The sequence below is a fragment of the Prunus dulcis genome, chromosome 5 (genome assembly GCF_902201215.1).
Source record: "Prunus dulcis chromosome 5, ALMONDv2, whole genome shotgun sequence".
NCBI lineage: Eukaryota > Viridiplantae > Streptophyta > Magnoliopsida > Rosales > Rosaceae > Prunus > Prunus dulcis.
This window is the reverse complement of record NC_047654.1, coordinates 8,159,137-8,173,102: the sequence shown is the minus strand read 5'-3', so window position 1 is coordinate 8,173,102 and position 13,966 is coordinate 8,159,137. Positions and strand designations below refer to the sequence as shown.

General features: G+C 38.1%; 1 protein-coding gene across 1 annotated transcript; it reads right to left on the bottom strand.

Moving 5' to 3' along the window:
* Positions 1-1,709: 1,709 nt before the first annotated feature.
* On the bottom strand, positions 1,710-3,821 carry LOC117626925 (flavonoid 3'-monooxygenase CYP75B137-like). Its single transcript, XM_034358734.1, has 2 exons — positions 2,812-3,821; positions 1,710-2,483 (listed from the first exon to the last, which is right to left on the bottom strand). Exons 1-2 carry the CDS (start codon positions 3,772-3,774, stop codon positions 1,851-1,853), a joined length of 1,596 nt encoding a protein of 531 aa, XP_034214625.1. The 5' UTR covers positions 3,775-3,821; the 3' UTR covers positions 1,710-1,850.
* Between the last annotated feature and the right edge of the window lie 10,145 nt (positions 3,822-13,966).

Here is a 13,966-nt window from a genome sequence, read left to right as displayed (position 1 = left end):
ATTCAGCTGGTGGTGGTGTACAAATTACCTTATTTCCATCTTCAACATTTAAGTAAATGTCTTTGTCTTTTTACTTTAATTTATTTTTATATTACTCAATTTACTTAAGTTTACAATGTAAATAAGGAAGTACCCCCATTTGGGTTCAAATAAAAATACTAGAAAATCAAATTCCTCCCAAATCAAAATTTGAAAAATCGATTTTAGTGCAAAATACGATTTAGGTTAAAAATGATAGCTCATTAAGTCAATATATACTTTATAATAAAATCCCATAAAATCAAGTTTTCTTATTTGATGTGTAAGGAATAAAAGCCGCGAAAAATTATCTTGAGAAAATGATTATTCCGAAAAACCATTTTCATACTTAGTCAATATTTTTACATAGAACAATTTTTCATGTATGATATGAATGCATGAAGGGACCTAAGGTCAATCTAGTTAAAAAGCTTTAGATGTTCAATCCACAAAGAGTTTTTAACCTTTCAAAATTGCACCTTTGCTAAAAAATTTCTGGGTCCGCCAGTGCCCACTACACCAAATAAATATAATAAACTAATAATAGCCCAATTTAAGTAAAGTAAATAATAGCTTTATTTAAAACAAACCCATTCCTGAAGCATATAGGAAATAATAAACATCAATCCAAACCTATATAAATTTGATTAGAAGTAGAACTCACGCTAAGGCTCTACCAATTTTTTTATTTTATTTATTTTTTCTTGTAAGGCTCTACCAACTTGACCTATTCTAATCGGACTGATATTGGACTACACCCACAGAGAGCAACCACCCAAAACGCCATATTTGAACCTTGAGAGCCTAGAGGAAATAGCTCTCCTCCTCTAAAAAATGGTACCAACCTATCTTCAGTGGGTTCTTCAATGTTGGTAAGTTTTTCTCTTTGTTTTATATATTTAATTTCCAATTTTAATTGTTGTTGTTAAGTTTTTATGATTTAGGGTTTGGGTGAATTTTTTTGGAGATTGTTGATATATGTTTTATTTTTGCAACTTGAATTATTAATTAGCATATATGATTTTTGGTGTCTGGTATTTCTTATTAGGATATTATGTCACGTGATGATAATAGACTGGCAAAGAGAGGAAAAACTATTTATACATTTTTCAAAAAAAGTGGTAACGATAATAAGGATATACCATTTGCATCTAATGTCGATACTTCAATTTTTGAGAAACTTTCTGAACTCGGATCTCACGTAGTTCAACCTAAAGAGTTTGATATTGTAATGTGACTTTGTTTGATCCATAAAATTTTATTTACATTTTAATTTCATGAGAAAAAAAGCTTATAATATATCTCCCCTAAAGAAATTTTTTTTATATTTAACCTAGCCCTATAAAAATTCCTGGGTCTGCTATTGGCTTTAACCATGTTACAAAATTATCATTTACTATATAGGTAGTGTCCTCAATACAATAATACAATGTTCATATTCAAGAATTTCAAATTTGAAGTAAATACTTGAGGAAGTGTTTTGAACCTTATTTTTTTTAATTGTTAATATTTTTTTATGAACTAACCCACCTCTATCTCTTGAGATTGATATGTTGCGGTTCGAAGAATTTTCTGATATTATTCAAGATGTTCTTTTTTGTTTATTAATTCTTTTTGAAGTTTAAACTATCTGTTAACAAAAAAGTAACTAATATAGTGCAACAAAATAAATCACAATGTATCACTCGACATGAGACAAACCACACCAGGTCTTTTATTTCCTCCATTTATTATAAGATAATAAGGATTATGGGGGAAACGATTGAACCAAGAGCATCAATGCATATATGTGACATGCATGCTGCATCTTTTAAGAGGGAATGAAAATAAATCTAAGTATAGAGCTCCAATTTAGATAACCTGGGTGTTGGAATGACAACTAATGGAGTCATTTTCTTTGTCACAATCCCAAATTTGTCTTGAAGGTCAAGCTTTGCATCATTGGGCAACCTCCACTCAAATGAATGCAAAAATGAAGCCAACACATAGATCATCATCCTCTCTGCTAAGGGAATCCCAGGACACATTCTTCTCCCAGAACCAAATGGAAGATATTCCAACTTATTGCCATTGTAATGAATGTTGTTGCCGGGAGGATCATTGAGGAACCTCTTGGGCCTAAATTCCAAGGGATTGTCCCAAACATTAGGGTCTCTGTGAATGGCCCAAACATTTAAAAAAACACTTGAACCTTTTGGTATTTTGAACCCTCCAATGGTGGTGGATTGACTTGGACAATGGGGAGCCAGAAGAGGCAGAGCAGGGTGCAATCTAGATGTCTCCTTAATCACAGCATCTAAATAATGTAATTTGGGTATATGAGACTCTTCAACCAAGTTTTTCAACCCCACAACTTCTTTCAGTTCTTCTTGAACTTTTTTCAGGTCATCTGGTTGTTGCATCAGCTCAGCCATTACCCATTCCATCATTGTTGCTGTGGTGTCAGTACCACCAGCCATAATGTCCTGTTCAAAATTATCAACTGTTAAAAAGTTCAGAAAAAAGATTTGTTGCATTTTAATTTACTTCTTACTATCCCTCGTGTTAGAATTTTTACATCAAAATTTGCTCTTGAAAATAAATTGATAGGATGCACATCATATCAGCAAAGTTTATTTATCATCACAAGAAGGATATTATATGGTGAGTCTCTCACTCATGTATATGTGAATACTGACCGTATTAATGCATTAAAGTGTTGTCAAAAGTAAGGCAAAAGTCATGTGTCAATGGCCACAAATCGCTCAGGTCAACTGCCAACAAACTACAAACCAAAAGATAAGAATAGAGTACCGTGAGCAGGGCCTTGATTTGTTGCAAAGTAAGCGATTCTGCATCATCTCCATGCTCATTAAGCTCCAACAGGAACTGCAGAAAGCCCTTCCTTTCATGCTTTAGCGATAGCCCCCCATCTTGCTCTGCTGCCTCACTCATCTGCTTTTCAATGGCAGAGTTGAGAATCTTTTCAGTCACAGATAGAACCTGCTTCGCACGCCTCGCAATTCCTTGCACATCAAACTTGGCAAGCCAAGGAAAAAAGTCGGAAATATTTCCCTTCCCAAGCAACTCCACCATTTCAGCCACCACATTTCTTAACTCTGCCCCAAGATCAGTCCCCTTCTCTGCTTCCAGAGTCCCACCCCACAACATTCTCATGATTGTGTTGACTGCTGTAAAAAATGCAACCCGCCCGAAATCAATTGGGCTGTCACTTTTGCCATAAATATAATCAATTGACTTGAGAACTTCCTCTTTTCTCAGAGCATAACAAGCATCAAGGTTGCCTTTGCTCATCACGTGGCTCACAAACACCTTGCGCAACCTCCTCCAATCTGGACCGTAGGATCCGAAGGCGATGTCGGTTCCTCCGTAGGAGATAATCTGTGCAGCAATTATAGGGTCATGATTTGCAAAGAGGGTGTCTTGGTCACGAACCACTTGTTTCACAAGTGATGGTGAAGAGAGCACAAAGCATAATTTGCTACCGAGTTGGAGTTTGTAGATAGGGCCATAAACGCTTGCCAGGTTTGTGAATTCGTGGTGAAGGTTGGGGCCTAAAAAAGGAAGGCTCCCAAGAAATGGCAGACCACGAGGACCTGGTGGCAATGGAGGTGTTGGGTTTTTTGAGCTTTTCCAGTTCCACATGAACCAGAACAGAGCAACCGCCATGGCTGAAATGGTGAGAAATATTGCTCTGGTCATCATGAGATGGCCATCTTTCTCAATATTGCTAGCATCCCACCATGGTGACCACATTTTTTGTTAGCCTTAGGCCCTGAACCCTAATGAAGATGAAAGATATATAGGCTTATTATATATACAGAAAATACATGTAGAAAAGCTTTTTGCTCCTATCAGATAAAGAAGCTTGTGGGATGTGGGGATAGCTTTTAAGAGCTGAATAATGTTTTGCCCCTACCACGCAAGACATCCAGGAGAAAACGCCAGAAGAAAAATCGACAACTCGACAGATTTGGACAATGGATGCATTATTTTGTGGCAGATTAATATCTCTGGTCACTGTTGTCTTGCAGTGTTTGCCTCAACTGGGTGGGCTCAGAGGTGTTAGGCTTCGGCCTATGAGTAAAAAAAATTATTTTTCTTACAGTATTTATACACATCTTTGTTATATATGATCATCTGTTCAGTTTTACATTTTTCTTCTAACCAGTTGAACAAAGACTTCAATGTACCAATTTCTCTGAAAAAAAATAGCCAAGGTATGAGTAGTAGAAGGAACAATAAGTACATGATAAAGTAACAAATTGTATTGAAGAAGAAAATGATGTTACTAGTGTCGTGACCATACACTAAAGAGTCTTCTAAGACGAATCATAAAATATAAGACCTTTTTGTTGTAAAGAAAAAATATGTGGAGCCCACTCACTATTGGTTTGAAGACATTGGTGCATGAGTCACACTCACAGGAAGCTATCAACTTTGTTTATAAAAAGGCTTCATCCTTCCCTTGCGTGATACACACCATCAGATAAGGAAGAGATAGAGCCCAGAGAGAAAGAAGAGAAGGAAGAAAGAGGGTGAGTGAGTGGAGAGAAAAGAGAACAGAGAGAAATTCTTCTAGAGAGAAAAAAATAAATAATCAGTGAGCCACATATATTGTAAACACTAAAGTTGTAGCCCTATTATTTTATATAGTGAAAAAGTTATTGCTGCTGCTCTCCGAAGACGTAGGCATACCCGATGACAGGACCTGATCCCAATTCCACTTTGGAATTCGAACCAAGCCCTGTGCGTGTCCGACACATGGCAACCGTCGGGCACAAATGACAATTTTACCCTTCCTGTTACAGTTATTCTTAAAATTTTCTTTGGACTCCTGTCGAAAATTCGGCAGAAACCAAATCCAAATTTTTCCACCTGTTAGACAAACCAATAATTCTTCACCAACTGCCAGAATTGACAGGACCCGACCCAATTTCCACTTTAGAATTCGAGCCAAGTCCTGTGCGTGTCCGACACCTGGCGAATGTCGGGCACCAAGGACCTTTTTACCCTTCTTAATTTAAATTCTTTTTAACTTTCCTTAGATTTCTGCCGAAATTTCGGCAGAATCTCCCCTGTATTTTGACCACTCCCAAAATTTTCCACTTGTTAAACAATCAATAATTTCACACCAACTGCCAGAATATCTCAAATAACCAATCTTAACTCTAGTTTTTCAGTTTCAACTAGATATCAGAGCATTTTTTTTTTCTAAATTTTTCAGTGTTTCAAGGGTTTTCTACGAAACTCTACCTTACGTGGTGAAGCGGAAATTTTACATGGCCCGGTGGTGGATCCCGTGCGCTTCTACGGCCTGGGGCGAAAAACAGGTTGGAAAATGTGAGTGGACAAAAATAAGGTTCTTAGAAACAACTTTATAACCATAATAACCCCCATTGTAAAAGTAGTTAAATAAAGCTGAATACGTACTCTCCATTGAAAGCATACTAAACTCAAGGCATTCTATATAAATCATATTCAAGCTCGAAAAGTTTCGCACAAAAGCACTGAAATCAAAAGCTTGCATAAAACACTGAAATCAAACTTGTATAAAAGCTCTGTACTCAAACCTTGCATAACTGAACAAATATATAAAGATATAGAATGCGCAAATATCAAAGAAACTGGTTTGAAATAGCTGAAAATCATAACTGAATAAAAGAGCTGAAAATCCTTTAAAAATACCACCTATTTGTACCCCTGTCATATCCGTCAATTCCCCTGGCAGGTCTCGAGCGCCACGCAGTCCACCCGAGCCGCAAACTGGCGAAATCAGAGGACTATGATCAGCCTGATCTGCCGGCAGATTCCTCGAGGACACCAAGTCAGCTCGAGTCGCTCTGGCAGGATGCAGGGGACCGTAGTCAGCCTGATCCGCAATCCTGGCAGGTCTCGGGGACACAGAGTCAGCCGAGCCGCAATCCTGGCAGGTCTCGGGACACCAAGTCTGCCGAGCCGCAAATCCTGGCACTCACGGTCCGAGCGTCCCCGTAACTCGTGAGGCAAAGTCAAGTGCACTGACTGAACTATAATCAGACTGGATGTCCGTAGACATCGGTCCGACTCTGGGTAATCACCAAAAGTAATGGGTACACGGTGGTTTTCTTTGAAAAATAAATTTAGAAAAACCTGATAATTCTCGGTAATCTGATAAATCTGATAAATCAGAGTTCAACTGTAAATTTTGTATCATAAACCTCAAATCTGCTGCTCAACTGAGTAATATAAAAGTAAAGACATTTTACGCTACGATTCATGGTTGGAACACTTGCTATAATACTTATTCAAGATCAAATACGAGAGTATATTCAGATAACCTTATTTATTAAAAACTTATTTATATAAAATCACTTAAGAATTCTTATTTATAAGAAATTTTCTATATAAATTATTTATATAAAATCTTTCATGAAAGAGAGTCCACTCACAGATGGTCCGAGCAAATTGGGACCCTTTGAAGGTCTCTTTTGCAATCCTGTCGGGCTCCTGGTGCCTTACTCGATCGATTTGGTGAAGAATTGAAGGAGAAAATCGAGCTGGAAGTTTGAACTGGAATCGGTGAACATCCGTCGAAAATTGTGATTTTCCGACCAGCTCAGGGTGGCCCTGGGGTGGAGGTCAGTCAGGTCTTGACGGCGAGAGGGAGGCGGAGCCGATGGTACCCTCGCCGGAGATCGGCTCGGCCTGTGGTGGAGAGGAGAGAGGAGAGAGAGAAGAACTCACGGGGGAGAGGAGAGAGAGGGAAATAAAAATCTGACTTTTTGACCAAATTACCATTTTGCCCTTCGCGGTACAACTCCGATTCGGGTCTACTCCATGTCTACGGACTCGTTTCGCTGTGCTCTACGCAATGGCGTAAAAGGAATTGCCAAATTCTTTTCCGATCAAAAAGTCAATTTTCCCCCTATTAATTAATGCGAGGGCAAAATAGTGTTTTTGTTAGAAGATATTTTCCTTACTTTTTAGATATTTTTTTTTATTTTTAGATATTTTGTTTTGGGTTCTTACAAGAATAGTCAATCAAACATTCACCAGTTCAAGTTTTCTACTAAAACTAGATATCAGAGCATTTTCTACTACTTCACAAGGTTTCAAGAACTTTTACGATAAAACCCTACGTTTCTTGGCGGTGCGGAAGCTGGGAGTGGCCCGATGGTGGATGACTGCACGCATCTACAGCCTGGGGGCGAAAAACAAGTCGAAAATGTGAGTGGACAAAAGAATGTTCTCAAACTAGTTTATAAACATACTAACCCCCGTAGTCAAAATAATTATGTATGTAAATCTAAAGTTCATCGGTAATCAAATATATAAAGCATGTAAATCAACAGATATACGTATATGTATATATATATATATACAGATATAAAACGGCACGAATATTAAGAAAATTGATATAAAATTTTCTGAAAACAATAATTTCATAAAACACTGAATTCCTTTAAAAGTACCACCTAGAAGTACCCCTGTAAGTTCGTCAATTCCCCTGGCAGGTCTCGGATGACACGCAGTCTATCCGAGCCGCAAACTGGCAGGATACAGGGGACTATGGTCAGCCTGATCCGCCGGCAGGTCCTCGATGACACCAAGTCAGCTCGAGTCGCTCTGGCAGATGCAGGGGACCGTAGTCAGCCTGATCCGCAATCCTGGCAGGTCTCGGGGACACAGAGTCAGCCGAGCCGCAATCCTGGCAGGTCTCGGGACACCAAGTCTGCCGAGCCGCAAATCCCGGCACTCACGGTCCGAGCGTCCCCGAAACTCGTGAGGCAAAGTCAAGTGCACTGACTGAACTATGAACAGACTGGATGTCCGTAGACATCGGTCCGTCTGAGGGTAATCACCCAATAAAAGGCGGGTACATGGTGGTTCTAAAACAACTATTTTAGAAAAACCTGATAATTCTTTGTAATATGATAAGTCTGAGTTAAGCTGCTATTCTGAATCACCAATCTCAAATTTACTGCTCAACTGAGTAATATAAAAATAAGAATGTTTTACGCTACATTTCATGCCAGGAAAACATGTAATATCACTTATTCAAGATCAAATACTGAAATTTACTCAGATAATTCATTTATAAAAACTTATTTATATAAAATCACTTATGAAATCTTATTTATAGAAATCATCTATATAACTCATTTATATAAAATCATTTATGAAAGAAAGTCCACTCACAGTTGGTCCGAGCTAGCTGGACCCTTCGAAGGTCCCTCCTGCGGGTCGATTGGACCCATGGTGCCTGATTAATCATGGATAATAAATTAATAAACTGCTGAATAAAAAGAATTTAAATTAAACACCCTGCCCTCAGCTCCTAGAAATACGTGCACTCGCTTTAAAGTTACTCCTATGCCCACATTAGCCTTTCAGACTCTCAGATCAATTTTGGACGACCCGACGCTTAACTAAGCGATAAGCTGCCAGATCGGCCGATCCGAAACCAGTGGGGTCCACGATCTCCGATGGCCAATCTGGGCTTCTCTGAAGGTTCCTCATAGAGAAGGAACCATGTTCTGCGAATTTGGTCCGAAACGGATGGTCGGATTAGTCAAAATCGCGTTATCGCTTAAAATTTAAACCCTAGCTCCAGGGTTCGCAATTTCGGAGTATCCGGGACTCCGATTCGCAATCCGTCGAATCCTACACGATCCTGGAATCATGTATTATGACATATCCAAAATTCAGTGCGATCCAACAATTTGACGACACTGTACCCAAGGATCGCGCGATATGAAAAATCCGTTCGGGGCTCAAACGGACTCCGAATCGAGATCCGCGAAATCCTACGCACTCGTGACGACACGAGGATCGTTAAACTACACAGAATTACTTCACCACCCATGCCCACGGGCCGCCCCACGCGCGGGCAGATTCGGGTGTCCAAAGCGATTTTGGGTTGCCGAAAAATCTCGGAACCAAGACTCCAAACTCCTATCCTAGGTAAAACACCCCATTTGGAGTCACTTTTGTTCTTGGACATACCCCAAAAAGTGAATGGAAGTGGCCGAAAACAGGGGCCGAAAATCGGCTGAAACTTCAAGCTCAAAGATCCAATGGCTACACTACAAATCGATCTAATCCGACCCAACAGGCAGCTAGAACAGATCGAGAGGTTCAAGGTCCATACTTGGGTCGACGGAAATGGTGGCCGGAGGAGGGAGATTGGAGGCCTTGAAGTTTCGGTGAGTTTCAGTGAGCTTCCGTCGTTCTTTCGCAGTTTCCGGCCAGTACAGGTCGCCGGTGGGGGATCGGTCGGAAAAAGTAGGGGACTCGACGGCGGTTCCAACACCGCTGGTCCCGTGGCCATTGGTGCTCGGAGGCGGCGCCAGCGAGCTCTGGAAGGCGGCGGCCCGTTTTCCGCGCGAGAAGAGAGAGTTGCTGGGTTTTATAGATCCAACTTCGAAATATTTATGGTTATGCCACTGAGAATCTTTTGACCATAACTCTTTCGTTACGACTCCGATTCGGGCCCACTACGTGTCTATGAACTCGTTTCGCCGTACTCTACGCAACAGCGCAAGAGGAATTGCCAAATTCTTTCTCGATCAAAAAGTCAACTTTTTCTCTATTAAAATATGTGAGGGCAAACTTGTCCTTTTGCTAGAAGGTATTAATCCTACTTTTTAGATATTTTTGTTATTTTCTTGATATTTTGTTTTGGGTTATTACACCCGAACCTAGTTAAATACTGTGTCTCATCTACTTTACGTGCAACTCAATATTCTCGCACATATTCCTGTTATTTAATAACACGTTATCAGCACGAAAAGCTTTCAGGTAGAATTTTTGTGCTGCACTATTATTTATACTACTAACCGTTGTGTTGATGTAAGGGAGAAAAGTAGTGGAGGAGTTGTGGTCTGCTAGAGAGATATACGAGCAAACCCACCAAAACATGATAAGCTCTCTGTCTTTTTATCTTCTTCATTTATTTTATTAATACTCTACACCATTCAATATCACTTTCCATATATGCTGACTAATGGAAGGTGAGAAAGCAACAAAATTAAAGGCATGGGCATATGCACAATAATCACTTCAATATCATTGTCGACCAAGATTCATTTTTGATATATGGTTGCTTTATGAAAGAATCATTGACTATTTTGGTCTTGGTATAATATATTATAAAAAGGTAATATAAATTACTATATTGATTTGCTTTCCTATTACTAACCACTAATAAAAATGGACGGTTTCACCTCTTAGTGATGGTTTTATCCCCACATTTACTTTATTTACTATATGGTGTAGGTTTATTACCCATACAATTTATTTACTGTATGATGTATGTTTATTACTCATACAATTTATTTACTGTATGGTGTAGTTTTATTACCTATACAACAATATTTATTTAAAAGTGTGGCGCGGGGTTTATCGTCCACACAACTGTCTTTACTTTTTATTTAATAAGTATGGAGTAGAATTAGTGCTCATACAAGCACATTTACTTTATCGCACATTTACATTTATTTAAAGTATGGTGCGGGATTATCGTCTATACCAGCAATTTATTTACAAGCAATTTAATTTATGAATTTATTTTACTGCACATCTACCTTTATTTAAAGTATGGTGCAGGATTATCATTCATACCAGTAATTTATTTACAATCAATTTAATTTATGAATTTATTTTACCGCACATTTACATTTATTTAAAGTATGGTGTGGGATTATTGTCCATACCATCAATTTTTTTTTATTTTATGAATTAATTGTGTGATATGATGAGTTTTTACAGTACACAGATCAGGACCAGAAGTTCCTTGATCCTCATCATACAGCTACATAAGAACTTAAAGATCCTTGATGATGATATTGATATGAGAGCTGGCAGTCTCTCCTGTACTATATTTGTAAACAAGAGATCGAACTTGAAGATCCTTGATCCTTGACATGTAAATAGGGACTTGGAGTTCCTTGATGATGTAACAGTACTGTATTGGTTAATATGTCGTACACATGAATAATAATTGTACTGACAAATGTATTGTACACATGAATAGATACGTATTCATGACATGATGAATAGTATCGTATACATGAATAGTGACGTATACATAAATATTACACCATTTTGGGTAAACCGTCACTACATACAAAAGGGAACCTGCAGTTCCTTAAACTCATGGATGAGCAATTAAATGAGATGTCCGAAGGTCCTCAAAATATGGACAATTATGTAAGGGCTTGAAGTCCCGAAATATGTACAGAAAATTGTAAAAATGTACATACCATGAGAATATGTGATTTTGGCCCGAAGTTCAAAATCTAAGAGTATTGAATGCCCATACCATGAGAATATGTGATTTTGGCATGAAGTTCAAAATCTAACAGTGTTGAGAACCTGAAGTTCCAACAATTAAATGGACAATCCTTGATGTTCTATTGCACGTTATGGCAAACCACATATTTCTTTGGTATAAGAAAATGATGAATTTAATAAAATTCGATTATGTTATAATCGACACCTCAAGGAAGAAATATATTTTGTGAATTCCGGTTGTTATGAATACACCGTGAAATGGATAATATGAGGATAAACCTCAAAGGATGAATTGAGGGTCCCAACATATTTTGTTATATTATATGATTTGGGCCAGAAGCCCATGAATCCAAATATATGAGAAATCCCAAACCTAAGGTTTTAGGTATATAGTAGTTAATTCTCTTTACTACTATATTGCAATATTATCATGGCTTTTGCTCAATTTATACATCATGCCAATTTGAAAAGGACAAATAAATTTTGAGGTCATGTTTAGCCCGGGCCAGAAGTTCCGGACTCACATGCATTGAAATATGTAATTTGGGAAATTGATGTGGTTACTGGAACCTATAAGGCACAAGGTTCCAAACCGTCATTTTGAAAAGACGTAAAAACCGCAGGTGCAAGTTTAAGAATTTGCGCAATTATTATAACAGGAAAGGAACAGACAACAGATAGATTTTTTCCACCTGCAAGGAAAAGCAGGCTCTACAAAATCTATAAAATTACATTATGTTCTGGAAGCCTTTGAAGGAAGAGGACGACGCCTCTTAAGCTTAGCCATGAGCTCTCGTGGTCTCCCTGAATCTTTTCATTGGAAACCTACAAAATGTCTAGCCTTCTCAGCATATCAATGGAGTACGAACTCACTAGTTTCAACAAGGCATTATTTTCTTCTTTAAGTTTCTCAACCTCCTGTTGAGACTCATGAAGCATTCTTTAAAGAGACAAATTTTCAGTGGTCAGCTCCTGAATCTTGTTTGCTCTATTACGCAAATGATCAGCCATGTTAGAAACAGAAGCAGTACTCTGAATGCTAAAAGCCATTGAGTCATCAATAGCCTCTTCATCAGACCTCAATGTTAACAAAATTTCATCCATTGGAGTAAGGAAATTCTTAGCTACTATGACAGCAGTCACATCATTTATCATCACAAGATTATTAACTGTGAGATGACGATTTTGGGATACAAAGAATGGTCGTTAGACTTTGGCATCACGAGTTGTGTTGGGAGCAACATTTAAATCAAGATGGTTTGGGCAAGAAGAAGCGGAAGCCATTTTTAGGAAGGTCTCAAGGAAAGTTTTAAGAGAAGCTGAATTTTCAGAAAATGAAAGGAAGTTGAGTTGAAATGCAGTTACTCCAATTAGGTCTTGCAGAGGCAATATCTATAGGTGGAAATATGGCAACGGTTTCCAAGATCCCAATATTATCTTGGATCCCCATATTCTCTTTTTCTTTCCTAGATTTCAAAACTTCACGCGGCCTCCATTAATGTTCGTCGGCAATTTCGGCGTTCTCAAGGATTATTTTCCTCAAAGCGATCTTGCTTGGTGGATTTCACGAAGCTACTTTTTCAAAAGCATCTGAGAACCTCGCGAATTTCTGTGGTTAACTTGAAATTCATTAGATCTACCTATTCCTCTTATTTGTATATAAGTATATTACTAACGAAATTTTCTTTGCAGAATACATCTAGTTTTCTCCATATATAGTTATGCAATATCCACCTATTTTTCTTAGCAGCGAGCACTCAATGTGCTTGAGAAGCATGACTATCTCTGATCATTCATTCAGGAAGCGAGACTATCCCTGATCACATTTCGGCGATGTCGGGGAGTTGTAAAGACGACCACATGCTCTAATCTCCTGAAGTTCTTCTAGACTAGGAGAAATGAGAGTTTGTTGTCTGCTCTCACTAGCTTCCTTCCCTGATTGCTTACCTACCTTGCAATCAATATCACAATTCTTTGTATCTTTTCTTTCTTTTATAACTCTCTGTTCATAAGGGATTTTATTTTCTTTAGAACTAACATTTGAAGAAAGAATCCATAGAGTGATCCTAACACTGAGGGTTATTTTTTTTACAGAGACAAAAGAATTGTGATTTTTTGCTCTTGCAGGATATAACTAGATCATCAAGAGTTACATTATATTTTGCTGAGCCGATACGAGCTTGAATGATACTTGAGAAAAGTTTCTCTCGCCTAAGGATGTAAGCAATACTTGTGTTATTTCATGCTTGTACTCTTATTTTGATATTTTGTACAACATCCTTTAAGGTAACCAAATAGGGAGATAAGACCGTTCTAGAAGGATGCCATGCAAAGGACTATTCCAGAAGAATGACTTGCATTATAGATCGTTCTAGAAGAACGACTTGTATTATGACCATTCCAAAGAATGGCTTGTATCATTCTGATATGTATTCATGAATTATTAATGCAAATTTCACAGATTGCAAGTTGAATACATTAACGATACACTGCATAGATTGACGTCCCATAAGAACAGAATATGGGTATAGCAGTGATCAATATGATGCACGCCTGTTGCGTAGCAAATGATATAGATTGAAGTCCTGGAAGGACAATCTTTTAACATTCCAATATTAATACGGTGCACGCTGTGTAGCAAATTATATGGTTTAAAGTCCTTGAAGGACAA

Bases quoted from the DNA above. Each gene is read 5' to 3' on its own strand.
- LOC117626925 (XM_034358734.1), bottom strand. From the start codon at position 3,774: ATGTGGTCACCATGGTGGGATGCTAGCAATATTGAGAAAGATGGCCAT. The intron at 2,484-2,811 runs GTACTCTATTCT...AATTTTGAACAG, and splicing joins AAATCAAGGCCCTGCTCACG to GACATTATGGCTGGTGGTAC.